This window comes from Aspergillus bombycis, assembly GCF_001792695.1.
Source record: "Aspergillus bombycis strain NRRL26010 chromosome Unknown contig00081, whole genome shotgun sequence".
NCBI classification, from domain to species: domain Eukaryota; kingdom Fungi; phylum Ascomycota; class Eurotiomycetes; order Eurotiales; family Aspergillaceae; genus Aspergillus; species Aspergillus bombycis.
In genome coordinates, this window is record NW_019170083.1 from 20,089 (window position 1) to 45,429 (window position 25,341).

The window sequence follows — 25,341 nt, forward strand, 5'->3', positions numbered from 1 at the left end:
TAACTTTGCATCTTAACCCATAACACCGCAGAAAAAAGAAATGAGGAGATGGATGTGTGTTCTGTGGAAGTGACATTATCTAGAGAAACATAGCTCATTATCATAGGTCGAAAATGTATCTGTGTTCATGTAAGAGTTTCTCAAGCTGCGCATCTTAGAAATATGAAGCAATGTATATATTTGCCTCGACTAGTCCGACATTATCAACAGTAGCCATTTATAGGACGGCTGTAAGGAAGAGCTTGTTGTGCGTGAAGTACGAAGATGGCTGGGAAATGATACCACACGATTGTATTTGAAGCGTTCTTATTGCGTTTTGAGCCTCTCAATGAATAATGCTGAAGCAAGTGTACATATCGACTATTTTCTTTCAACTTGCACTAAATGATATATCGTAAGGGTAAACACCAACCAATGGAAATAGCAGCCTGGGTATCTGAGAAAACTAAAGGGGGCATAATGTGGGATAGAAAAATTAGAAAGGGCGAGGATATTAAAAAAAGAAAAAAAGAAGAGGATAGGAAGCAGGCGGGGGAGATATTAGCGAAAGATAACTCCCGTTAGGGGTAAAAGTCCATTAGAGCATGCTAGGAGCATTAAGGATGTAAGACGAGCAAAGCGAAGTCTGTTACCCCGGCTGGAAATCATGATCGATATTGTCATGAATCGTGCTGCCTGGGATTAGGCCCTGAACAGGCGTCGTGGTGTCAGAAAGCTGTTGACTCTCGGAAGCGATACGGACACTGCCGTGGGAACCCTTGATTAAGTGGCCACTGTCAACCCGATCTTGAATCATCTCATCGAGAATTCGTGACATTTCATCATCCATATTTTTCGTCCCATTTAGTTCGTCCTCCTTGTGAGGCAGAAGGATACTAGCCACATGGTCACTAGCTAGCGAACCCCTAACATCAGGATCGGCACTTCGATACTCACCCTTTTCCTTGAGGTCTGTATCGGTAGCGATATGCGCAAGGTCCCGATGCCGAGCAGCAGAACGGAGCGCAGCGAGCATTCTATCTTTATCATCTAATTGTTGTCGAAGTTCGTTGATTTCCATATCCTTTTCACGTAGCAAGGCCACCATATCTGGATTTTCAGAAGTTGCGCTCCCAGCTTTAACGCCTATTGACATTCGTGAATGGCTGGACCGGCGAGCCTGCAGTAGGCGTCTCTCTAGAGTCGAGATATACCGATTTTTATCACTCAAATCTGCCTGAAGGGCTACGATTTGCCTCTGAGCGCTTGCTTTTCCGTCCGCAAATTCCCCCACGATATCTTCATCCTCATCGTTGCCAAATGAACTACCCGAGAAAGGTAAAGCTTCGTTGCTGTTGACGGAGAGAAATGATGCAGGCCGGACAGACGATGTCCCATACGCACCCAATGTTGTATGACTGACTGAAGAGCGTAAAGATCGAGCCACCGATTCGGCAGCAGACATTCTTGATAGTCGACCAAGAGTAGACATCGCTCCCTGGCTGTTCACACCAGTGGATTTGGAGCAAAGAATGAGCCGATTGAGATGTTCTATGCGCTCTTTAAGCGCGGTTCGAGCCAATTGCATTTCCAACATTTGCTCTTCGTGGCGTGCCTGTGCCTCCTTTTCTAGTTGCTGCTCTTCCAATTTCAACTCTTTTTCGGCTTGTGCTTTTGTTTGGCTCTCGAGCTGGCCTCGAAGGGCCTGAATCTCCATTCGGTAGCGTTCTAGAAGCACACGGCTCCCTGCATCACTGCTACCACTACCGAACGCTTCTTCCGCCCGTTTGGCGTGGCTGACAATATTGTTTTTAGCTCGCGCAGCGAATTTCAAAGTATTGAGTGTTTCACCAGAGTTCGAATTGCCCGCTACGCCAAGATGAACAGTGCAAAGAATGCTGACCAGTGAATTCCCTAACAAAGCTGGTTGTAACAACCTCGTGAGCTTGCTGTCACGATACGGCAGGTGCCTGCCCTCGCGATCAGTCGGGTTACCAGCTTTGTCCTTAGTTTCCGAAAGCCTGGAAATGATAGTACCCAGGGTAAGTAAGCTTTTATTTATGTGAGCACCTTCTGTGCGCCGTTCTTTGTCGTCAGCTGCACGTTCTGATCCAGCTAAGTCTATCAAGCTAAGCGTGGATACTCTGACTCCTCCCGGAGCTATGCCCGATCGCCTGTCCTGAATGGCGCCTGTGGGCACTCGTTCCCTACTCTCAACAACGATCTGGACCACTGCATGACTTCGGGAACTGCGAGCATTGAACTGCGTGCTGCCAGTTCTTCTTGCATGGTCACCCCTCGCAATTACACGAAGAAGTTGCGTCGGGCTCTGTACGATCTCTTCTTTCAGTGGTGTCGCATACACGCCTCGTTTGCTATCTTCGCGCAGCTTTATCTCTTCCTGCTGGAGGGGCAAACCACCGCCAGAAGCAGAGGCTGAGAGTAGGTCATGGATCTTCTCGTTGTAGATCTCAAGATAGCTAACGCGAAGCAGGAATTCTCGATGCGGAGTCTCCCTGATGAAAGAAAATATGTCGGTTATTGCTAGTGGGATCACCCCGGGAGAGGTAGCAGTTCCCTGCATGGAGAAGGTTTTACCGGTGCCAGTCATGCCGTATGCAAAGACGGTGCCATGGTAACCTTCCATTACCCTTCTCACGAGGCGTTTTGCCGCGGAATCATAGACTTTGGCATTATGTTCATTGGGAGAGAAGACATTGTCTGATATACAAGAGTTAACTTTTTTGCAGAAGGATTGATTGTGGGGCTATTGTTACCATAATGATAATCGCCTCCTTCCTTTCCGCTAAACGTAATAAGGCTACGACGTGCATCCACTGCCCATTCGCTGTTGGTTTTTGATGTCTCGGTGCCGTGCACATCAGGGCGCACTCGGACACTAACTATAACGTTACCTTTGGCCTCCTTAGGCTTCGAATGAGGCCTGGAGGCACCCGTTACATCATCTGCATCCTCAAAAGTGGTCGCGCTTGTAGAGTATGACCCTTGAGCGGAAGAGCTCCGGCTTTGCGATGGTGAAGCCTCTGGATCTCGGGCTTCTGTACCAACAATTGATTTACTATCACCGCTATTTAGCAAGGACGGGGTCTGTGAACTTCGATAGCTGCTGCTGGTCCCCACGCTTAACCTGGAGTTCCTTTTGACCTTCACACTGCCAGAGGAGCGAAGGCTCTGAACACCTGATATTGATGATGCAGTGGAAGGACGGCTTCCTGTCTTCGGTGGTTGGGGAAATGCTGCAATACTAATAGTCCTGCGCAGCGATTTATCGGGACTGCTTGGAGTTCGACCAGCGGATATTGACCTGGAGGAGCTCAGGTTGGAAGCCGAGTTGGACAGTGCAGTCTTACTAAGTGATGGCCTTGGGCTAGGAGAGGCACGTATTTTGGAAGAAATCTGAGGTGGAGAAGGCGCTCTCGCATGGTCGGATGAGACTGGTAAACTCTTTCTTGATTTTGGTGCTGAGAGCGGGGGTAAGAACCCCGTCGAAGGGTTCGCGGCAGGCCGCGACGGTTGGGGTAACGTAGACATGGAGGCGTAGATTTCGTACAAGTACTCCAATCACTAGTATCAGGCAAGCCTAGCTGGGGCTGTCCGATTATGATGGTTTATGTTGGAAAACAACCAATGCGGCGGTCATACGCGGAGGCTTCAGGATAGGCGTTTCGTTGCTGAATATTTTGATCTTGCAGAGCAGGCCTCTGATAATTGGAACGCTAGAATTAGCCTCTGATAGTAGTGATGCATAAGCTATATTGTGGGAATATGAAGTTGAGACCTCAACCTAGACATCAGCCAAGTATGATGGATGTGCCTGAAGGCTGAAGGAACATTGCCAATCTTGGCGTCCTCCCCGCGCACGGGCGGTTCTTGTGCCGCTATATACAGTAATGCAACAGAAAGTACACGAGAAACAGATATGGGAAATAGTGGAATAAACTATAGCTAAAGGGTTTTGAGGGCGAAAACTCACAGTAAATGTCAGGTTTGATTCTTGTAAAGGCCCCGTTGGTGTTTTTAGCTTTGGTGGAAATCTCCGCACCCCAAACCCTTACAAGGATCACAGTATAGAAATTGCTGTTGCCGTCGCCGTTCCGCTCTCTGCCACTGTTGGCTGTGCTCTTATATGCGATGTATGTCAATAGTGATTCAAGATCAGCCTGGAGGCGAAATGAACAGCACAAGGTTGATTTAAGATTCCGCTTGACCAAGCGTGACCAGATTGACAGGCCCGATAGGTGCGCCGTAACAGCACCAACCGGTCCTTGTGTTTGCGGACTTGCCCGCGAGGAGTTGGCTCAGGGAAAGAATTCAGTGAGAGTTGTTATCGTTCTTGTTGGTTGTTTAATCGGGTCTTAAGGGAGCGGGTCGGTGGATAAGCGGCCCTGTTGAAGGGGGATTAAACGTGGTCCTGTTTCTTCCAGTTTTTCTTCCGCTCCCCTTAGTAGCTGGAGAGGGATTCAGGAAAGAATAACCTTGGGCTAAATACACAAATTAATTGAAGTTCGTCTTAATATTATATGATCAACGTGATCATAGTAGAATGATAGTCGTTCGATCTGAAAGGTGACAATCCGCAAAAGGTAGTTGATATTTGTTTATCTCTTGATCTTACTGTTTGTTTGAATAGCTGTAATACCTATGGTGGCTATACTCCGGAGTAAGTACTGAGTACACCTACCAAGTAATTACTTTGTTGCGGTTCTTTGATAGGTCCTGTACGGAGTTACCTAACGCACTAGTATTACTAGTATAAGCCGGCGAGGCTATCATTGTCCAATGTTGTTGTGTCTGGTGTTCCACGTAACATTACAAAACACTAGAATTGGTTTTCTTCCTTCAATCCTGTTTTGAATCTAGTCACCTTGCATAGTGTTCGAGGTCAAAGGTCAATTTTAATATGAATGGGCGAATGGAAAAGTTGAAGGAGTGGGTGTTTGTCTTTCAAGACTGACTTTCTTTAGTCGCAAACGGAACGCAAACTATCTACTATCACTTACGGAGTAAACTAACTCTCAAGTAACCAGGCGACTTACTACTGAGTTACGGAGTACATTAAGTGAACATCATCCAGCCTTGCTTTGAATACAAGATTTACAGTACATACACGAATACATACTAGCTCTGGTGTGACAAATTAATGAAATTTTAAGATTATGATGATGCGCCTGCTGGGGCTCTGGGGGACAAGAAACCATGGGCTAAGACACTTAGTGCAAGGAAACGGGAAAAGGGGGACCAATCAACACGTAATATGCTGGTGCGAAGGGAGTCTCTCACCCAAGTAACTACTTAGCTAGTTTAGTGGTGCTTCCACCCTCGAGTGATACATTATAACTACCTGACGGAGACCCTTATTAATCCACACGCGGGATTGACACGCCTGGGTAGTCGGGTCTGGAGTACAAGAGACTAGTGATACCTTACCTACTAATGTAACCGGTAAACGAGCTGCGCACGCAATCAAGCTGCGCAGCTCTATTTTCCATACAAATTGACTATTTTTAATACTTAAATATCTCAACAATAAGAAGCTACAATAGTCTAAAAATTAAATAGAGTATAGAATAGTACTTAATCCTTTATATATTTAGAAAAGAAAATTATATAAATAATAACATCTCTAGTATTTGATATTACAGCGGTATTTTTAGTATTTTTTATTTGTAGTATAAAAATAAAAGAAAAAAAATTTTTAAAAAATTATTCTTAGCTTTATCGAGTATATATTATATTATATATTAAATCCTATATTCTTACCATCTTTGGTTGCTGAGATATTCAAGAAGTAAAATCAGCCGATTTGTATAGAATACAGAACTGCGTAGCTCGGTTGCGTGCGCAGCTCGTTTACCAGTTACGTTAGTTTTTGAGGCCAATCCTCGACAGTTTGAAGATAACTTTTGGCGGAGTACCCATGAGTCTAATAGATAATGCCGATAAAGGAACAAAAAAAAGAGTTTTATGGGCAATACGAACCCAGGCTTAGGATGTACTCTCTAGATGGCTCTAGACTTGGCTTATTTGAGATTGTGGTCTATGGCCTATGTGCCTGGCAACTAACTACGCAGATGATAAAACGACGGCATATCACCTAGTGTAATTTCAAGAGAATGAGCAAAACTCGTTTATGTCGCGCTGAATCCGAAGGCACCTTTAGTCAGATGAAGTAGATCTGCTATTGCTTTGCGTTAAAATCTAATTGTCGGGCAGCGTTCTTGAATGTATTATCGTCGATGTCTCCTCCTCTTCTCGTCAAATCGTTGCCCATTTTCTGAATCCCATCCGTTTTTTTGGGGAGATCTTCCTTGTTTGTCGGTCTGGGCTCAGTGAACCACCAGTTGTGTTGCAAAACTTGACGTGCCGTACTCCGTTTTCTTGGATCTAATGTACACATCGACATGAGCAAGTCTGCGCCAACAGGACCGGCAGTTGGGAACTGTCTGAAGAAGAATTCACGACCCTGTATAGGAACAATGTGATTTTTATCTGCGGGTATATAATTGGGCAGCCTAGTGACTCCTGGCCAGTTGTCTTCAGTGGGCGTGCCAAATGCTTCGCAAACCTTGGATATCTGGTCGAGATCAGAATTCCCCGCGACAAACGGCACTCGCAAGAGGAGCTCTGCAAAAACCATTCCCATGGACCAGACGTCTACAGCGCCCGAGTAATGTCGTGCTCCATAAAGCAATTCAGGTGGCCGATACCAGCGTGTGATAACTTGGTGTGTCATATTCAAGTAAGGGTCAGCGAATGACCTAGCTAAGCCGAAATCTGCTAGTTTCACCTCCCCATCGGCAGCAATGAGGAGATTGTTAGGTTTAATATCTCGATGGAGAATAAAATTTTCGTGGCAGAACCAGACACCTCTAGCAAGCATTCCCATCCATGCCTTAACATCAGCTGCGCCGTAGTGAATATTTCCGTCTTTAATAAGCATCTCAAGGTCACCACGTGGCAAGTATTCTAGAACCAGGTTGAGATTTTGGTCCTTGGAGGAGAAGACATCATGGAGTGCTATGATATTTGAATGCGACAGTTCTTGTAAATATTTTACTTCCCGGATTGCATCCATGGAAAGCCCATCTTTGTATTCGGCATTAACTTTGATCTTCTTGATTGCCACGAAGGACGAAGGGTCGACGCGAAGATGACCAAGGTATACGACAGCATAAGTTCCTTCCCCTAGCTTCTTGTCTGTTGACTCGTTCATTAGTGCCATAAGACATTTGAGTGAAATCATAAGCATGAATGAAGAAGGGCGATATATCTCACCTTTGATATATTTATGCCGCACATCGTCGTTTAATTGTTCAGTTAGTTCACGATCAGTGCTGTGCGTGATAGCTGGCGAAGATGTATTGCCCTGGGAATTGGCTGAGCTCTGAGCAGCTCTCAACTTAACTGCGGTGTCAGAAGCTGCCGTTGCGGTTGATGGAGACTGGGGTGGTAAAGGTGAAATTGCCATGGGTTGAAGATTGGTGAGATAGTCAACTTGTATTTCTGACTGTGCTTGGAGGTTATAACTCGGGAGACAGCGCTAAACTGAGAAGTTATAGAATAAAGTGCTGACCATAGAGAGTTGTTCTCTGATAGCTCTAGTACCAGCCGAATTTTCTTTTGCTGCGTAAATTTAGGATTACAGTGCCTTGTGTTTTGCTTTGTTTTGTTTCCGTTGTTGCCCTACTCATTCACAACAATATATGCTTCTTGATGCCAGTGTGTTGTGGTGGCGCTTACTATAACTAGTACGTACTCCGGACTACCTAAGCATACATAAATAACCAAAGTCTCGGAGTTTTGTTGATCCTGAAATGCGGCTGTGACCAAAATTTCTCCAACCGCCAACAATGTAACTACCAATCAGTGAGTTCAACTGAGAAAAGTCAGCTTTCGTTCTTTTCTTGATTTAGCAAAGTTATCTGGCTTCCATTGCCTACACCCTGATCTCTTCCTTTCGCTTCCTGTATACCCAAGTTTGCAAGCGTAATCTTGTCCCTACCACTCAGTGGAAAAGATCAATGCGACCGATGATGGTGATGCGTAGCTCGTTTCTCCTATCTCCACGACTCATCAGACCTCTGGCCATTGGCAAACAATGTGTACGATGCTTCCATAAACACTCCTCTACGCCCTCTGTGCCTTCGCCAACACCATTCGTCCCCGACGTCGAAACATTTCTTACGTTGATTGGCCGTGGCATGACTAAACATGCAAGCAAGCTGCCTTCATGGGAGAAGCTGTTTACTCTTAGCTCTACTGAGCTCCGGGATATTGGCATTGAGCCAACTCGTCAACGGCGTTATCTGCTCCGGAAAAGGGAGAAATTCAGGAACGGAGTCTTTGGGCCGGGTGGTGACCTAGAACATGTTGTTGATGGTACAGCCCAATTGCGCGTAGTTGAGGTTCCATTGGCGCCAAGGGATACACCAACGGACAATCAAACCTCAGGCCCCTCCACCTCATCGGCGACGCTCTCTCCAGGTATGAGGAAAGTTATTGTCAACCTGCCACCTGATGCTTCCGAATATACACACGACCCATCGAAGCCACTCAAAAAGTTCGCACACATGAAGATCCATCGTGGCTCCATGCTCAGCGGGCCATTCTTACAACCAATCAAAGGCACAGATAATTGCGCAGCTCTAATAAAAGTCCAGGAAGGCATGTGGGAGGACAAGTTGGGACACAAGGTGGATGGTGGTGAAAGGAGACGTGCCGAGGTTAGGGCTAGAATGAGAAGTGAGGAAAGGAGGAAGGGAGCGGCATAAACTCATGAATTTTTGAGAACTGCGGTGAGTAATTGCCTTACTGTATAATAGTTTACTGTACTTTTGGGGGGGTTGAATCGCAATAAATAAACATCACTTCACTGACTAGGAACTATACTGCAGAAGTGCACAATCTCTGGTACTGTAGAACTGGACACATTGATCCGTGGGCGTTGTAAGGTGGCGTCTTCTAATTGTTAGGTTTAGGTCATGACGTTAGATTAAAAATGATATGATGGGAAAATGGGGCTTCCTGAAAGTTAACCCCCGATATGGAATGCGCAAGATAATTTACATAGAAATAGGTCGTTCGGCGCCATCATATATGTTGGAACAAGAGGCCAGAATACGAACGTTCAAAGCGTCCTTCCACCTTCCTTTGCTTAGTACTGTCTTCCAAGCACTTCTGGAATTATCTTCCACAAAACACGAGAAATATGCCCATGGATATTGTATATTGTAAAGGTCGAGGGAACACTATGCCTTGGGGACGGGCTCGCGCTTCTCAAATTGTATCACTGAGTTGCCCAAAGGCTTAGAAAATAAGGACTATAATTCGGTTAGTGAGGTACTCTATAGGTTCCATAGGTAGCGCCGCTTACTGAGTAGTCTGTGTCTGGAAGGGTTTGAACGTCTGGAAGATTGCTGAACTTGAACAACCTGACTAGAGCCGCTGTGATCGCACCGAGCTGGACGTAAGCAAACTGTTCACCAATGCATCTATGTCGCCCGGCGCCGAACGGAAGATATGGGCTGTTGGTTCCTTTAGTAACCAAGCCGTAGCCATAGTCAACCTTTTCTTCATCTTCTGAGCTAGCAGCGATGGCCTCATCCCAGCGGTGGGGTTTCCATTCAAGCGGATCAGGGAAATGTTCTTCTGATCTTGCAGTGACACCAGGGGAGGAAAGGACATTGTGTGAAGTTGGGATCACATAGGGGGTACCTTCTACTGGCATCGGATTCTTCACAGCTCGAATGATGGAGTGGATCGGCGCATGTATGCGAAGAGTTTCTTTGATGACCTTGGCGTGCAAGTCCAATTTCTGCAAGTTCTCATAAGTGAGTGGAGGCATGTCATGTCCAAGGATGCGAAGTTGCTCCTGATAGAGTTCCTCTGTTATTTCAGGGGATGCTGCAAGATGCAGGACAATCCAAGCTGCAGTAGATGACGAAGAGTGCTGGCCGGCCATGAGTAAGGCGATCATCATGTGTGCAATTTCTTCGTCGGGGACAGGTGTTCCATCTTTGTACACGCACGACATAAGATTCCATACCATGTCTTCCGAGTCTTTTTTGCTGCCAGCCTTACGGCGTTCCTTTATAATCTCCATGTATGTTTCAGTCATCCTTTTCTGGGCGGCATCACGCTTGCGGTTATGGGGAAGAGGGGCCCATGGTAACATGAAGTTTATGGGGGCAAAACCCATGTCGAGGTCATGATACAGTTCAGCAAAAGTAGAGTCAAATCTGCTCCGAACTTCTTTCCCTTGAAGTGAACGTGAGGCGGTGTAGATAGTAATCTCAGCAATTGTTTTGCAAACATCGAAAACGCCTTTATGACCCTGGAATGCCGAGGACTTCTTTACGAAATCTTCCACTTCCTCTGTAATCAAACGAACGTACGAACGAAGTGCATCTGAAGTAAGCCCGAATTTCACAAACTACAATTGTTAATAAACTGGATCAACGTTGCTACTGCTGCTGTGAACTTTTCTTACCTTCTTTTGCTCCATAAGTTTAGCATTTGGACAGTCGTATACCACATGACGCCCAAACACAGGAGTTGTAAGCGGGGAATAAACCTCTTCCGCGCAGACATCTCGAAGTTTGCCATTCAGAATGAAATCGTTCCCCTTGGTTCCTAGGTAGACGGTTGTCTTCTTACCAAGGAGAACGAATGTGAAGATATCGCCATACTGTGGTAGTAAGCATGTGAGCGTAATCAGTAAATACTGCAGAATTAGCGTACCTTTTTCCGGCAATTAAAGAAGAATCTGTATGGATCCATGCCATAGCTGATGGTACTTCCAATAAAAGGGAACCAATGAAAGACCAAGGGGGGTTCTTTGTGATTTTTGAAGAGAAGTTGGCGCGAGGCGTTGATAATCACAGACACAACAAGCATGGATAGTAATGCCACACTGGTGAGCGTCCATAGCGATGAATCTGAGCAGCGCTCACAAACACTGTCGAGAATGACAGCCAGGAGGCCCATGATTGTGGAACAGTAGGTCACCGGGTAAACGAATGGGGGAATAACGACATGAAAGGGGAAAGCGTCTCAGGTAGAGGTACCCTCCTAGGACTCTGGAAGAAATTCAGTGGGGGAGATATACCTGTGACGCTTCTCCGAAATTGAGAGGGCCAAACCTGAGGGATAGACTAAACTTTCGAGCGGGTAGGAAAAAGAAAGCGTAAGTACGGAGTTGACTCGGTACCTTTCTTTTTGGGACCTCGCCGCTGATTTTCTCCGGTCTAAGACTAATCTAACAAACAGTAAAAGGTACTAGTACTAGTAGTACCATGCCCAGGCGTGTGGGGCGTTTCCAGATACCCCTGGAGACTCAGGACCAACGAATGGCAGCCACGCGGATTTCACATCACGCCACTTTAACCTGGTAGTAGACACCTAAGGCACCATTACACACGTATCTTCGATAACCAATCATCAACTACATCAAATCCTGTCACATGTACCTAGTACTAAGGAGTAGGTTAATACTTCAACTATGGATATCATGGATACTACTAGTAGTGGTGTCTATTCACGGGTTCAGAAGATTTGACTGTTACAAACAGACCAGGGCACAACGTAGAGAAGTATAAGGGAAGCAGGTGTGTTCCATAGTAGTATTATATTATTGGTAATTATATTCTTAAAAGACCTATCGCCAACCTGTTCAAGATATCGCTGGGAACAGTAATACTGAAGCCAATGCCTACACGAGCTTTCGTCGAGATCTGAGCAAAGAGAGCACCCGTTTGAGAGTCAATCACCTGATGCCATTCGTGGCAACGTTGTATGACATGCATGATATTAACTGGCAACTAGCCTGCAGAATTGAGTAATTGCATATCCAGCAGAATGTAGAGCAATGTTAAAATCAACCTTAACGATACTCATCTTCCCGATTGTGGTGATACTCATCGTTTGTTCTTGTCCCTAGAACTCTATAATAGCATAGAATAGTCTATAAAACCAGTAACCCACAGATGCCTAGCAATTATTCATTTGTACTGACTGGCGGGATCTTCTTTGAATAACACTGGATCCCCACGCTCTCCAAGGTTAACAAAATCATTAGGGGCACTATTTTCGTCAGGTGACATTTCACGTTTCTGGGCTTTGGCAGGCCTGTTGTGTACACGTTTTCCGGCGTTATTTTTATGGAAAACTTTAATCGGAATAGCACCTTCCTCCAAGTGCTCACTGAAATGGACATCGTTGACACTGCTAAGGAGTGTGCGCTCCCGTGCGATTTTTCGTTTCGAAAAGTCCAGTTTTCCCAAAGCTCCAGTTAGCCCATCAGTGCTGTCAGAAACACTAGGGTATTTCCCAGTAAGCCATGGATGTTCTAGGCATTCGTCCACTGTGATTCTCTTGTCGACATTAACGGTGAGCATTTTGTCTATGAGGTCTAGAGCCGGGTCGCCCACAGAATCCCAGTAAGGAGATGGGTAATCAAAGCGACCCATCTTGATCTGCTGCGCTAAAGTGTACGGGCTCTCGGCAGTATAAAGCTCATCGGAGAAAGGAGGAAATCCACAAAGGCATATGTAGAGAACAACGCCAAGGGACCAGATGTCCACAGCTTTCGTGTATCTTCGGCGGCGGGAATCTTGTAATATCTCTGGTGCCACGTCTACAATATAAGCATCAACAGTGCCATACCAGCTTTACTGGAGCGACTTACAGCTTGGCGTTCCGCATCTACGGGGAAGGAACATTAGCTAGATCCCTGCACGAAAAGTACACCGATGAAGTAAAGGAGGGAAGGGAAAGGGATATATAGCTGTATCATACAGTGTTGTTGTAAATGAGTCTTCCCCAATGATCTTCGCAAGGCCAAAATCACCGAGCTTCACAGTCAGCTCATTGTCTGCAACAAGAATATTTTCAGGTTTTATATCCCGATGGACGATTCCACGATCATGCTATTACCCAGGTTAGCTGTTGTTACTGAATAATGGATAGCTTCATCACTACCAGATACTTTAACCCTTCGAAAAGCTGAACGAATAAATCGCGCGTTTCCGTCTCCGAAAACTTCTGCTTGCTAACGATCAAGTTGAAGAGTTCCCCTTCTGGAGCAAGTTCCAGAACGAGGTATACACCATCACTCTCGTCGAAGGTGTCTTTAAGGCATAGTAGATTTGGGTGGCTAACGCCCATCAACAGTCCTATTTCTTGCTGTAAAGCGTCCACCTGGGACTTCTGAGAATCTCCAGGACGTTTCTCAAAAACCTTAACGGCATATTGCGCTCCTGTAGATCGTTCTGCACAGAGGTAGACTGTTGCAAAGTGGCCTTTCCCAAGTTGTTGAAGAAGCCTGTATTGCTGGCGGAACCCGCTTGTTTCCCTTGTGCGAGGGTACCTGAAAACAAACCGTGCTTCATCCAAAATAGTGACTTCATCCCCGTCTTCAAGTTCGCGATGCTTGTTCCGCCCAACGATTGCGTCATTAATAAAAGTACCATTGCTGGACAGATCCTCCATTATCGCAACCGATCCACCCTTTTTGTTTTCTGGGAAGATCAAGAAATGCCGATTAGATATAGTGGGGACGTTAATCACCAAGTCTGAAAATATCGATGTCAGAGTCATACAATGTTATATTAAGCTTTATATTGCTACTTACCGCATTCCGGATGGCGACCAATTAAGTAACCGCCAGGAGGATGGCTTTTCACTTGTTTGTCCTCCGATGATTTATCTTGCCGTCGAGTCGCTTTCCCAGTCTTGCCCTTGGACTTCGCATCCGCAAGGCCTTCACAACTGTCACGTTTTCTCAGAACAAGGGGCCTCCGAACTTTTTCATTAAGCGGGATGAGATATCCCCATACCCCCTCAGCAGCCTCATCCTCGACTTCGTCGGCAAATGCTCTAGGTGGGTATACAAATTGTGATTGAACTTGCGTATCACCAGGAGGAGACGAACATGTTTGGAGGGAATCTGAATTGAGCGGTGTTTGGCAGCGCACCTGGCTAGAATCACCAGGTGAAGCCGTGACTTCTTTCGTAACGTCCGTCGTGGTAGAATTTTGTTGGGTCAGAGGCGTAGGTAAATAGGACTGATTCACCGGCGTAGTCTGAGATTGATCTTGGGTTGTGGTTCTCTGGGAGCGCCGCTGCTTTTTCAAATCTTGTGAATCGTGGTCTGTGCTAACCTATATGATATTTGCATCTTCAGTGAGTTGCAGTGGACCCGTTCGAGAAACACCCACCCTACTGCGTTTAAGAGAGCTCCTTTCGTTCTGTGGCGCCATTCTGTTTTTGCTTTGTGTCCGCCTTAGGCTAAATAGCTGCCAAATCCGTCATAAAGCAGCTAGCACGGCGGTAAATCTGGTTGTGTAGTGGATACAAAGCGGAGCGATGCGAAGCAGAGTGACGCAGAAGGGCCTGTTTCTTTTACAGTGGTAACGCACGTAATGATGCTTTGGTTTAGGAAGGGAATAAAGGAAAAGGGAATGAAGAAAAATAAAAAAAATAAGAAATAAGAAATAAAACCAAGAGAAGGGGATCGCGAAGTTTCAAGACAACTAAAGGAAAGATTAGGAGGAGGAGATGAAGAAAAAGGTACAGGCGACTTGTGGTCGTGAGTTTAACTCACGGCTGGCAGCTCAAGATTCGGAGTTCTGCGAGGTGCGCTAACGGGTATCTTTCAAACAAATATTCTTCAGAGGGCATTTGTTGATAACAAGGGGTAGTAGCAATGCCTTAGTACCATTTACTGGCTACCTGAGACGCTATTTCCGATACAAGGACCGTAAAAAAAGAAGCTCATTCGAAGACGGAGGCCAGCATCAATCTGTTGGATATGTGAGATAGTTATACTCTGTAGCTACTAAGTACAGTCCAAAGTAATGATACGATTAACTAGGTCGCACTGCCCTGACATGGGCAAGTATACTAGTACTTAACTGAGGCAGGTCTTGATGTAACTTTATTACTTAATCCTTCTAATTCAAGAAGTTTGAGAGCTATATTTTTGAACCAGGTATTTCGTACCATATAAGTTTCGCACAGCTGCTTGTATTTTCCTATCCATCTACTGGTTTGTACCGTGAGTTAGCCTTAAAACCCGAGGACCTAGGTTGGTCGTAATTTAGTTACCCAGGAGAACGTACTCGGAGTAGGTAAGTTCGGCCTCCCACGTGGGTCCGGGGAGGGAACACGTACTATGTCCAGTCACAAGCTCCGAGAGCACTTTTTATTACTTGAATCGTCTGCCGTTCAGGGGCGTCTCGTACCTTTTCTCCCTTTCGCCTCTTACAAGGTTGGGGGAAACAATGAATTGATTTATTTACACTCTGTAATTCATATGAAACTGCCGTTAGAATGGACGAGTGAGTCATGATCTCATCGCTCGGAAAGTCTTGCGCTGATTGGAATACAGATTCTCCGCATCGATCAGACCCTCCGCGTTGGGGAAGCTTGCAACGCTAGCAGTCAGATCACCGGAGAGTGACGAGAAATCAGACATTGCCCGCATCTCTCGACAGTTTCAACTAGCATCTTACCCGCGTGGTTTGAATGGCGTCTTACGAAATCAGGCGCCAACATCGCGGGTGCCTATGGTCTGTCGTCAACGCTTGTATCTCATACATCAACCAGAAACACATAAACTGACTTTCGTAGGGCATCCGAGAACTAGATGTATTAATCGCGTTATGTAAAGCTTCTTCTTCTGTGGATAAACCTGAGCATGCCTCTAGGTTGGTTGCACAGCTATCTCGGTACCTTCCTGAGGCCCACAGTCAGCTATTCCGTCCTTCGCCTTTCCTGCATCACATAAAACCTTCCCCTTGGGAGGCACTCACCAAAAATGTCACTTTGGCTCTTCTTTCATTGGGCTCCGAATCTCGATATCCATTGCTGCGAGAGACTGTGCTCGATGCTGTTGATAAGTACCTGGAACACTGCGCCAAATCTGTTCAAGCTGCGACGCCTTTCACACATTATGATTCTGGGACAGACCATCTCGGCACGGCTCATGAAGCTGTCAGTATATTATCAATTACTGTTTCCCTGATTGGCTTTCTGGAGGCCTCTACTAAGTTTGCTTCCTTCTGGACAGCCATCGAGAAGTTAAGGGTAGTTGAGCATATGCGGTCAATACTGTCCGAAGGCTTTCTGGTTGCTGTTGAGACAGCTTCCTCTACTGTACGTAATGCAACTATGCCTGACAACATGCTTCGAGACTGGAGGAGGTACACTCGGCGTTATGCTGCCGATGGACGCCCCTTAGGAGCCATGCTGCTGCAAGAAGGATTTATGCGCTTTGTCAAAGCGTGTACTACGTCACTCGTCGGAGCACATAATATGTCAGAAGATGAATTGCTGGACGATTATATGAGTGGCGTTGGCATCGCTAGGAGCCACGATACAGATGAAATAGCTCTTATCAATCGTACGGCAGCGATCATCGATGACCAGATCAAGCTTCTAGAGAATGACTCTGACTATCTGCAGCTTGGCTCGCATTTGCAGCAACAGCTGGCTTTCTCAGTGAAGGCGTTCGCCTTTATCGGGTATCTACATTGTGTTTTGAGTGGAAGGGCAAACAGCGAAGACTTCCTTTCTTGGTTAGAGAACACCTTGGTGGATCCAAATCAAATGTCATGCCTCGAGCTGGCAACGGCAACTTTGAAAAGCATAGCAATAGTTGCACGAATGTCACTAAACAGCGCTTCTTCCGGCAGTCGCTCTCTCCTGAGGTTCATTATCGAAGGTGGCATTCCAACTGTGCCCACAGCTTCTGTTGCTGCGAAATGCCTTGCCCAAGTTCTTGGCGTTTTGTCTCAAGACGCTGTTATCACGACTTTGTACTCGCTTGGGAATGTTCTAAGTCCTGGCTCGGGCACCGAAAAGGCATATCATGGACAGTCGATGGGGGATGTTCCTGGCCATAGCAATGCTTTTACCAGTTTCTCCCAAGCGAAGCAAGATAGTGAGGCCTCCCTTCCTGTCACTGGCGAGCAAGGCAGTGTACATTACAGAAACGTTGTCCACGCTATCGTGACGATTGCTACCCACTCAAATGACGAAAAAATAAGCGCCTTAGCACAATCTATGCTGCTACAAAAGATCGGGAAAGTCAGTGCTTCTGTTGATGCCTATATCATCAAGGAAACAGCTGTATTGTCTCTGAGCACAGCTCAGGGTGAATTTCAACTTCTTCTCAAATTCTACGACCGGGCCTACTGGGACGGGGTCACTAAGGGATATTGCAACGTTGCTAATGCAGTGGAGAGCGCAATGGCCTACCTTTCTGTCACACTGCAGAGAAACAACCCACTTCACAGGACATACTTGATTCATTTACTAGAGAGTATCGTAAATAAGGGGGACGCGACGGATTTTGAAAATGAGCGCCATAGAGACATAGCCTTGGCTCCTGACGATCTCAGCCCCCTTTTGAAACCACTAGCGTTGCTTGTCTCCGATCGAGTGACTTCCAGAAACTCCGCGGATATTGCAGATTATGACCTGGACATATCTACTCTGTTTCGTGATGCCTGGTTCAACATTGCCGTTCACGGGATTTCACTTACCTCAGCCGTTGCTCGAACTCATATGAAGGAGCTGCGCATATTGGCAAAACATTCGCCACCCCTTGTTTCTGAAGACCGCATGGAAATGCTTGAAAGTGATGTGGAGCTTAATACAATTCTCAGGCGTGGCATGGGCCCACAGCGTCTCGTGGAACAGAAGAAAACCTTGATTACGGAGATTCCCAGCCGCGAATCTGAGATCAAGCGCTTAAATTATCCAAAAGCAGTGTTCCTTAATGCAGCGTTGCTAGTCGAAAGCCTCCGTGCATCTTCTGGAAACTGCACTAAAGTCCTCAGTTACTTCCGGGACCCGGCTTTAACCACCGTCGAAATGGCTAGCTGCATGACTACAATTGCAGAGAAAGTGGTAAACACTTATGTCTCGCTGACGCTATCTGGTAGGCACGAGAACTTTTCGGTCCCGTTCTTGTCGAAGGAACTGGGTGGTTTCTTTGTGGCTTGCTGTCACAGAGTAGAAAGAGTACAGAACGTTGCTGTACTCTGCGCTAATAAGATCATCAAAGAATGTCCATCGGCTCTATGCGAAAAAGACTCTCTATTTGCTCTCCTCGAACTCTTGACAGTCATGTGCCAATCCTGCATTGAAGAAGAACTCGATGAATTTGAGTGGAAACCCTCGTTCACTTCACCTACGGGAATAGTCAAAGTTGACTTACCTGACAACTATCACTTTAGAAGGAAAACTTTGGATGTGTTCCTTGGGCGAGCTCGGGAATGGGTCACGGCCGTGATGGATATCGCCCCCCTAGATATCAAAGGTCTTCTTCAGGTATGTCCCAGGTCTGTTTTCTGAAGCACGTATCTCACTAGAAGCCAGACCTATTTATCCGCATCCGAAGACAGCAGTGGCTTTGGCAATATTTCTATGGGCAGATCGTTTGCACTTGATATGGGATCGCTCATCTCCAAAAGCGATCAGCGGCTGGGTAAGCTCAACGGTGCATAGTCAAGCATTATTTCTAATGCATCTCATCCTTGCTTAGGATCCATTGAGCCATATGGGATCAACAGGGTCGACGTTGCTTCTGATTTCATGGCCCAGTATACTACACGCCAAAAATATCGATATCCGGATACGCAATTGTCTAAATTTCTAGGATGGGGGAAGAGTCTGTGTATCCTTATCAATTCAACAGGTACATTGAGCTGATCAAACAATTACAGGGCCCAGAATTGATGCGCCTGTGCTGTTTCAACTGGAGTCAAACGATGCTGCCGAGGCTCGGCTGTCCTACATACATGAACAGATTAGCCTGGGAAATGAAGTGCCATTTCTGGAAGTTAGGGATGGATTGCGAAAGGCTGCCGCTCTCTTGTGCTGTGGTGGTGATCATCATCCTTCTATTCCACATTACCTCGTGTCTTTGCCCTTTGAGATATTCTCGACGGAGTCAATAAACCTCGGAATCTCTCTCTGGCTGGGAGCGATACATGAGAATCCAAGTGTGGAGCCCAAGATCCTAGTTGAAGTAGCTGAAGCTTGGGAAAAGACAATCTCGCGCAAGAAGGGTCTGTTCGACCCATCTTTTAAGTAAGGCCCCTATTCTTGCATCTTGTAACATAAGACTGACTCGTTGCAACTTAGTTACGTTGATCCACTGTATGCAAAGATTGAGCTTCTGCCTACTGATAAGGCACAGATGCTACAAGAGCAACAAAAAGCCCACAAGGTTCTCTCACCGCACTCACATGTTCTCCAGTTTTTTGAGAGCCACTTCAGTGCAATTCAGCTAGGAAACCGACAAGATCAACAACTGTTTTGTCGCCTCGTTGACATGACTTGTGTCGGCCTGATGCAAACGAGCGGGCATCCCCTATCTCGCGAGCTTCACTTTCGTATCATTTTGTTTGGCCTTAAGGTCCTGAAGCATTTCAGTTCGGCGGACACGGCCTCTTCTTGGAAGCTTAAGGACCAACTTTTGTCCGCTGCCCTGAGTTGGTTTAGACACCCGCCTAGGTATGTTGTCAATTCCGTGCTGCTGAACCTAGTTTTCTAATATGTGCATCTGCAGGTGGTCCTTCGGAGGCAATCGATTGCAGATCAAAGCTGAAGATAAAGTCCTTAGTGATGTGGCGTCTGCTCTGGTTAATGTCTCTAATGTCGCTTGTCACACACTGGGATCGTATAGATCACTGCAAACTAAACAAGATCTGCTTCATACCCTTCTTGAAAATGAGAGGTCACGTCTGAAGGTTTGGCTGTATCCTTTGGACCAAGAACGTAAACATTACATACCTCAGTCTTCTGGGAGCAGGAATTTCATGGAGGTTCGTTGGCCTTGCGGGCAACACCCATCCCGTTCTTCCTTCCCCAAGCCCTCCCAAAGTATGAGTCTAATTTTACCTCAGGAGGCCACTTCTTTGTTACGGCTTGCTTGGGCTGAGCATCCAGGTTTAGCCATTCAACTTGGTGCTCGTTTCCCATCTGTGAAGCTGAAGAACGATATCCGTTGGTTATTGCTCAACTTCCCGGAAAAGGTTATCGATGAGCCCAGTAGCCTTGAAATCATGCTTGGTGCTACTCTTCCTGCAGATATCTCATTCCAGTTGAAGGTAGGGTTACGTGCATCCTTGATAGATTTATTTCAATTCAAGGCTAATATTAACAGTATTTGCTTTACTGGGCCCCCGTGAATCCAACCGAAGCTCTAGCCTATTTCTTACCTGCTTATGGAAATCACCCATTCATCCTGCAGTATGCGATGAAAGCATTGGAAAGTCATTCAATTGACGTTCGTTTCTATTTTGTTCCACAGTTGATCCAAGCTCTACGATATGATGCGTTAGGTTACGTAGAGCGCTATATCATGGAAACAGCTAAGCAATCTCAATTATTTGCACACCAGGTGATTTGGAATATGAAGGCTAATTCGTACAAAGACGAGGATTCTCAAATTGTGAGTGAAGCGGACCTTGGCTGGAACGATTTGTTAACGTATGAAAACAGCCGGATCCGCTCAAGCCAACCCTGGACAAGTTCATGGACTCTCTCATTGCCAGCTTCACGCACGAGGAACGCGACTTCTACGAAAGGGAATTCTCCTTCTTCAATGAAATCACAGGTATTTCAGGGAAGCTCCGGCCGTACATCAAAAAAAGTAAACCCGAGAAGAAAGAAAAGATTGAGGAAGAGCTTCGCAAAATCAAAGTGGAAGTTGGTGTTTATCTCCCTAGCAATCCCGATGGCGTTGTTGTCGGCATTGATCGCAAGTCCGGAAAACCACTCCAAAGCCACGCAAAAGCGCCATACATGGCGACTTTCAGAATTCAAAAGACGAGGACTCGATTTGATCCAGAAGGCCCCGTAAGTTCTTCAGGGCAACACACCTTGACTCAGGACCAAGAGACTCGCTTGGACTCGGAGCAGGAGACCTACGAGGTTTGGCAGTCGGCCATTTTTAAAGTCGGTGACGACTGCCGCCAGGACATGTTAGCCCTGCAGATGATTGCTGCTTTCCGGAGCATCTTCGGTAGTGTCGGGCTTGATGTTTGGGTATTCCCCTACCGAGTAACTTCGACAGCTCCCGGATGTGGTGTTATTGATGTCCTCCCTAATTCAATCTCTCGTGACATGCTGGGCCGTGAAGCGGTGAACGGGCTCTATGATTATTTTGTTTCCAAGTATGGCGGAGAAGATTCCATTAAATTCCAGGAAGCACGTACCAATTTTGTCAAGAGCATGGCAGCCTATTCCGTTATATCGTATCTTCTACAATTCAAGGATCGTCACAACGGGAACATCATGGTCGATGATGCTGGCCACATTATACACATCGACTTTGGGTTCTGCTTTGATATTGCACCTGGAGGCGTTCGCTTCGAGCGCGCACCGTTCAAACTCACTTCTGAAATGGTTGCCGTGATGAGCGGTACTCAACACACACATGCTCATGCCTCCGGGGGCAGTTCTTACAACCCTACAAACACACAACCCTATCGATGGTTCGAATCCTTGGTTGTGAAGGCATTCCTTGCATCCCGCCCCTACAGTGCTAAATTATCTCACATTGTCTCCTTGATGCTTGATAGCGGCTTACCCTGTTTCAAGCCTGATACACTGAAGAATTTCCGGGACCGATTTGTTTTGGAGAAGAGCGAGAGAGATGCGGCTGAATATATGCGGGAGCTTGTCCGCAAATCCTACATGAGTGTCTCTACTAAGGGTTACGATCAATTTCAGCTGTTGACAAATGGCATCCCATACTAGATCGGGCGCCATAATTACGTTCGACACCTTTCTTCGGCTTCGTCTATATCAATAATGTCTTTTGGGACTCTTCATCTCGTTCCTAAAGACAAAAAGGGGAGTGGGGAAGTGTTTTTTAATAAAAAATGGATATAGACTACATAGTATATATATATCTAGATCATTAAATTTTATGAGACTAACCTCTAACTCCCTTGAAAACCTTAATGTATTAAGACACAGATCATTCAATTATTCTAGATTGCACCATTCTCCAGTGGCTTACTTTCCAGTGCACTGTTAATCAAGCAAAATAGCGAATAGCATTCTCTTCCATATTTTTGGATATTAGACGTGGTCGTTCAAAGACCAAAGCCAGTCTCCATTAGAAGCCTGAATAAGCTAGACAGATAGATACGCAACACACACAACACAAACAAAGTAACATATTATCGGGTCTTTAATAATGACTTGAGCATCGCTGAACACAGATCTTACGTTGTAGGGCTCACAACACTAATATTCGAGAGTTATGCGTCTCGGTTTATGAAAGTCCTTCTGAGACAACGGTAGGTGACAGAGATTCCGATGAAGTATCCACAATGTCGCTGACCTTTCACCATCATCTTACTTACCCTTCTCTGAGTGCTCCAGATTGCTCCTTTCACTTGACAGACATTGTTTCTATCTAGCCATTGATGTTGATTTCTCTCCTTTCCGGCGTCCACTTTAGATGGCAGCTTTCCCGTGCAGAATTACCTAATTTATGGTGTCATTGTGAAAAGAAGACCTGGAATATTGGCCGGGATGCCGATGGCATACATTTGTATTATGATCTCATACAAGCTTAATTCAAAAGAGTATCAGAACGAGAACGAATATAGTACACTAGTTTCTAAGCTATTAACGGCTATGACATACATTCAAATGGAATCCGGGGAAGGTCATTATACGTTCGTGTTTGTATTAGAGCAATAGTAATGTCACTATGCAACCCATACTGCTTCATTTCATTGAGCAATGGCTTAACTATAGTTGGGAAGTGTTATAAACAAGAACAACAAAAAACCAAATCGAATAAAAAAAAAAGAAAAGAAAAACAAATGACGTAAATAGAACAATGTGAGAGTGTTGTAGTCATTTACGACCATTTTAGAACGACCTAGTGTTGTTTCAACCATATGGCTATGTTTTAGAATCGCGAGTGCATGAACATGTCTGACCAGCACATTCAAAAGGAAAAGAACGAATGATAAACATACGCTAAATCAACAATACGATCATTACCTTGGTTACAATATGAATAACTCGTATCGGAATTTGACTAGAATTGCGTCACCATTTCGAATCTCTCGCCTCGCTTCCCTCTCTTTTCATGTTTTTTTTTCTCTCTCTTAATGGCTAGTGGTAAGATAGTCCGGAGCTGACTGCGACATCGGCTTCGATATCTTTCGTTCCATGGATAAACCGGATGGATGTATCATGAAAAGGGCAGCCAGTTGACTGAACAATCGATCTTAACGCCTTGCGAATGCAGAATCGACAGTACCACATTGATTGAATGCAATAGCTTCTTTCTCATGTTCATTTCTGTCTTAGATTCTTCCCCTCGTCTGTCTCTCGTTCGTTTCAGTCATTGATCCTCACCCTTGACGAGGGGGGATGAAGCGCTAGACAGGAACGAAGAGGTAGAAAGCACGTTAGTACGCGTGCCTAGTCCATGAAGTCTCCACGGAGTATTTTCTCCTGAAAAAAGTCCGGCTTATTTTGCCGGGGTTGCTTGGGCATCTCCCGGGCTGGTTGTTCCATTGAAGCAATGGAGGCTGCCCGCTGATGCTGCCCAGACTGAACTGTGTTTGTTGTATGCTGTCCGTGAGATGCATTTAAGGAATTGCTTCCAATCGACGGGGCACGCTCGGCACGAGTCCGAAGAGCTTCGGACCAATTAAAGCCTTCGCCTAGTGGTCGCCAAGACTGGTTAGATCTATCGTTCTTAGAAATCACGTTATGTGTACTTGTAGCTATTGAACCAGCGGTGGTATTGACAGAAGTGCTGCTGACTAGCGACGCATTTGAGCGCCCTCCAGCCACGGGTGACTTAGGAGAGGGGTATCTACCATTGCCTGTACTTCCTCCGCGGACATCTCGCAATGCTTGTGCGCCAAAAGAAACCCTCCGTGCGAACGGAGAGCTCGGTGTGGCACTAGGTGGGCCATTCTCATTATCCTCTATGACCGCGTCCTCGAGGCTCGCGGGGTTGGATCCCACAGAGCTGGACACACTACCATGCCGCAAGTTTCTTCCCCCAAACGGTGAAGTCTGGGTTGGTGAGCCTGAAAGACCTAGCGTGGTAATGGATAGCCGTCGCCCTTGGTGCGACTGTGCGTTGGCTACGGCACTTGCCATTGGACCCGCTGGGACGCTTGAGGTGGTCCCTTGATTCCCGGGTTTCGTCAGATAATCAGCTAAGCCAAGGCCTGACGCCAAGGAAGCTCGACGCTGTCGCGATGGTGGAGGAACAGAGATGGGAGATGTCGAACGATCGCCTGACATTCTATTAAGACCTGGGTGAACAATCCCGAAAGATTATTCGACAGAGTTGATGATTCGGGAGGGATTGTGGAGGGAGCGTGTCGGATATGGTTGACGGGCTAAGTGTGCACTTATCCGGGCAAGACGCCCCCTACCCCACAAGTGTGGAGATAGAAGAATCGAAATATTCAATGTTAACCGTAAATTGAGGCTACTGGGTTGTGCTCAGGGTATCATACACGGTATGACGTCAGCCCCTGAAAAACAACTGGCGAGGAGAGAGCAGTGCAGAACAGGAGAAGTGAGGCTCTGTAGTGGACACAGGTCTGTTAGGGGGTGAATCAGTCAGTCAGGTATGTCACACAAAGGCACTGGAATATGGATAGATGCAACGATAGTGGTGGCAAGAACGATAGGGAAAGATGCTGAAGCCGCCGCGGTTGGCAGAGCCACCACCAAGGAGGGATACGGGGTGCTATTAATAACCCAGACAAGAAACGGAAGGGAGTAGAGGGGGAGACAAGCTAAGGGGATGCGGAAAGAGCGGGTTTTTCATACCTTATGATCGACCAGCTAGCTGCAGAGGGAGTGGAGAGCTCCAGTTGAAGGGGCCGGGGGCATGGATGGATTCAATCGATTTTCTCTTGGCACAAAACTCGCCGGTGTATGGAATGAGCTTTCAGGAGGTGGAGAAGACGCTAGCTCTAAGGAGGGCTACCACAAAAAGACCTCCCAGGGTTCTACCGTGCCAGGAGCTCCTAGTGGCTACTTTACCAGGGAATGATTCACCGATACAGTAGTATTTTATAGGTAGAATATGGAGACGGTTCGTTGGGATAAGAAAGGGACGGAAGGTTAGGAGGAAACAAAGAGAAAAAAAATCTCCTTCATTCGAGTGAAGAGAAAAAAAGATCAGATGAAGAATGTCTTGTACAGTAAGGTTTAGGTGACTTTACCCCACGATTGACCGTGGGCCAGAACCGGTCTAGCCTCCTTGGGGTTGGATCCGGGGGAACTCGATGATTCATCTCCCAGCCATGACTAATGAGGTCAATG

General features: G+C 46.2%; 6 protein-coding genes across 6 annotated transcripts; 2 read left to right on the forward strand and 4 right to left on the reverse strand.

Annotated features, from left to right (window-relative positions):
• Nucleotides 1–628: 628 nt before the first annotated feature.
• ABOM_009417 (kinesin family protein (KipA)) lies at nt 629–7,468 on the reverse strand (the record flags this gene model as incomplete). Its single annotated transcript, XM_022536545.1, has 4 exons — nt 629–2,700; nt 2,757–3,461; nt 6,394–7,197; nt 7,276–7,468. The coding sequence occupies 4 exons, from the start codon at nt 7,466–7,468 to the stop codon at nt 629–631; spliced, it is 3,774 nt and encodes a 1,257-aa protein (XP_022386573.1).
• A 565-nt stretch (nt 7,469–8,033) lies between these two features.
• On the forward strand, nt 8,034–8,771 carry ABOM_009418 (mitochondrial 37S ribosomal protein mS41; the record flags this gene model as incomplete). The annotated part of the gene is made up of 1 exon (XM_022536546.1): nt 8,034–8,771. The coding sequence occupies one exon, from the start codon at nt 8,034–8,036 to the stop codon at nt 8,769–8,771; it is 738 nt and encodes a 245-aa protein (XP_022386570.1).
• A 477-nt stretch (nt 8,772–9,248) lies between these two features.
• ABOM_009419 (cytochrome P450) lies at nt 9,249–10,986 on the reverse strand (the record flags this gene model as incomplete). The annotated part of the gene is made up of 4 exons (XM_022536547.1): nt 9,249–9,320; nt 9,374–10,432; nt 10,490–10,687; nt 10,741–10,986. The coding sequence occupies 4 exons, from the start codon at nt 10,984–10,986 to the stop codon at nt 9,249–9,251; spliced, it is 1,575 nt and encodes a 524-aa protein (XP_022386569.1).
• A 1,013-nt stretch (nt 10,987–11,999) lies between these two features.
• ABOM_009420 (CAMK family serine/threonine-protein kinase) lies at nt 12,000–14,258 on the reverse strand (the record flags this gene model as incomplete). Its single annotated transcript, XM_022536548.1, has 6 exons — nt 12,000–12,634; nt 12,686–12,702; nt 12,796–12,926; nt 12,979–13,571; nt 13,631–14,159; nt 14,217–14,258. The coding sequence occupies 6 exons, from the start codon at nt 14,256–14,258 to the stop codon at nt 12,000–12,002; spliced, it is 1,947 nt and encodes a 648-aa protein (XP_022386551.1).
• A 1,072-nt stretch (nt 14,259–15,330) lies between these two features.
• stt4 (1-phosphatidylinositol 4-kinase STT4) lies at nt 15,331–21,774 on the forward strand (the record flags this gene model as incomplete). Its single annotated transcript, XM_022536549.1, has 11 exons — nt 15,331–15,338; nt 15,389–15,569; nt 15,631–18,336; nt 18,385–18,493; nt 18,551–18,676; nt 18,732–19,098; nt 19,153–19,524; nt 19,580–19,835; nt 19,917–20,120; nt 20,177–20,464; nt 20,515–21,774. 11 exons carry the CDS (start codon nt 15,331–15,333, stop codon nt 21,772–21,774), a joined length of 5,877 nt encoding a protein of 1,958 aa, XP_022386552.1.
• A 1,692-nt stretch (nt 21,775–23,466) lies between these two features.
• ABOM_009422 (uncharacterized protein) lies at nt 23,467–24,306 on the reverse strand (the record flags this gene model as incomplete). Its single annotated transcript, XM_022536550.1, has 1 exon — nt 23,467–24,306. One exon carries the CDS (start codon nt 24,304–24,306, stop codon nt 23,467–23,469), a length of 840 nt encoding a protein of 279 aa, XP_022386549.1.
• Nucleotides 24,307–25,341: the final 1,035 nt, after the last annotated feature.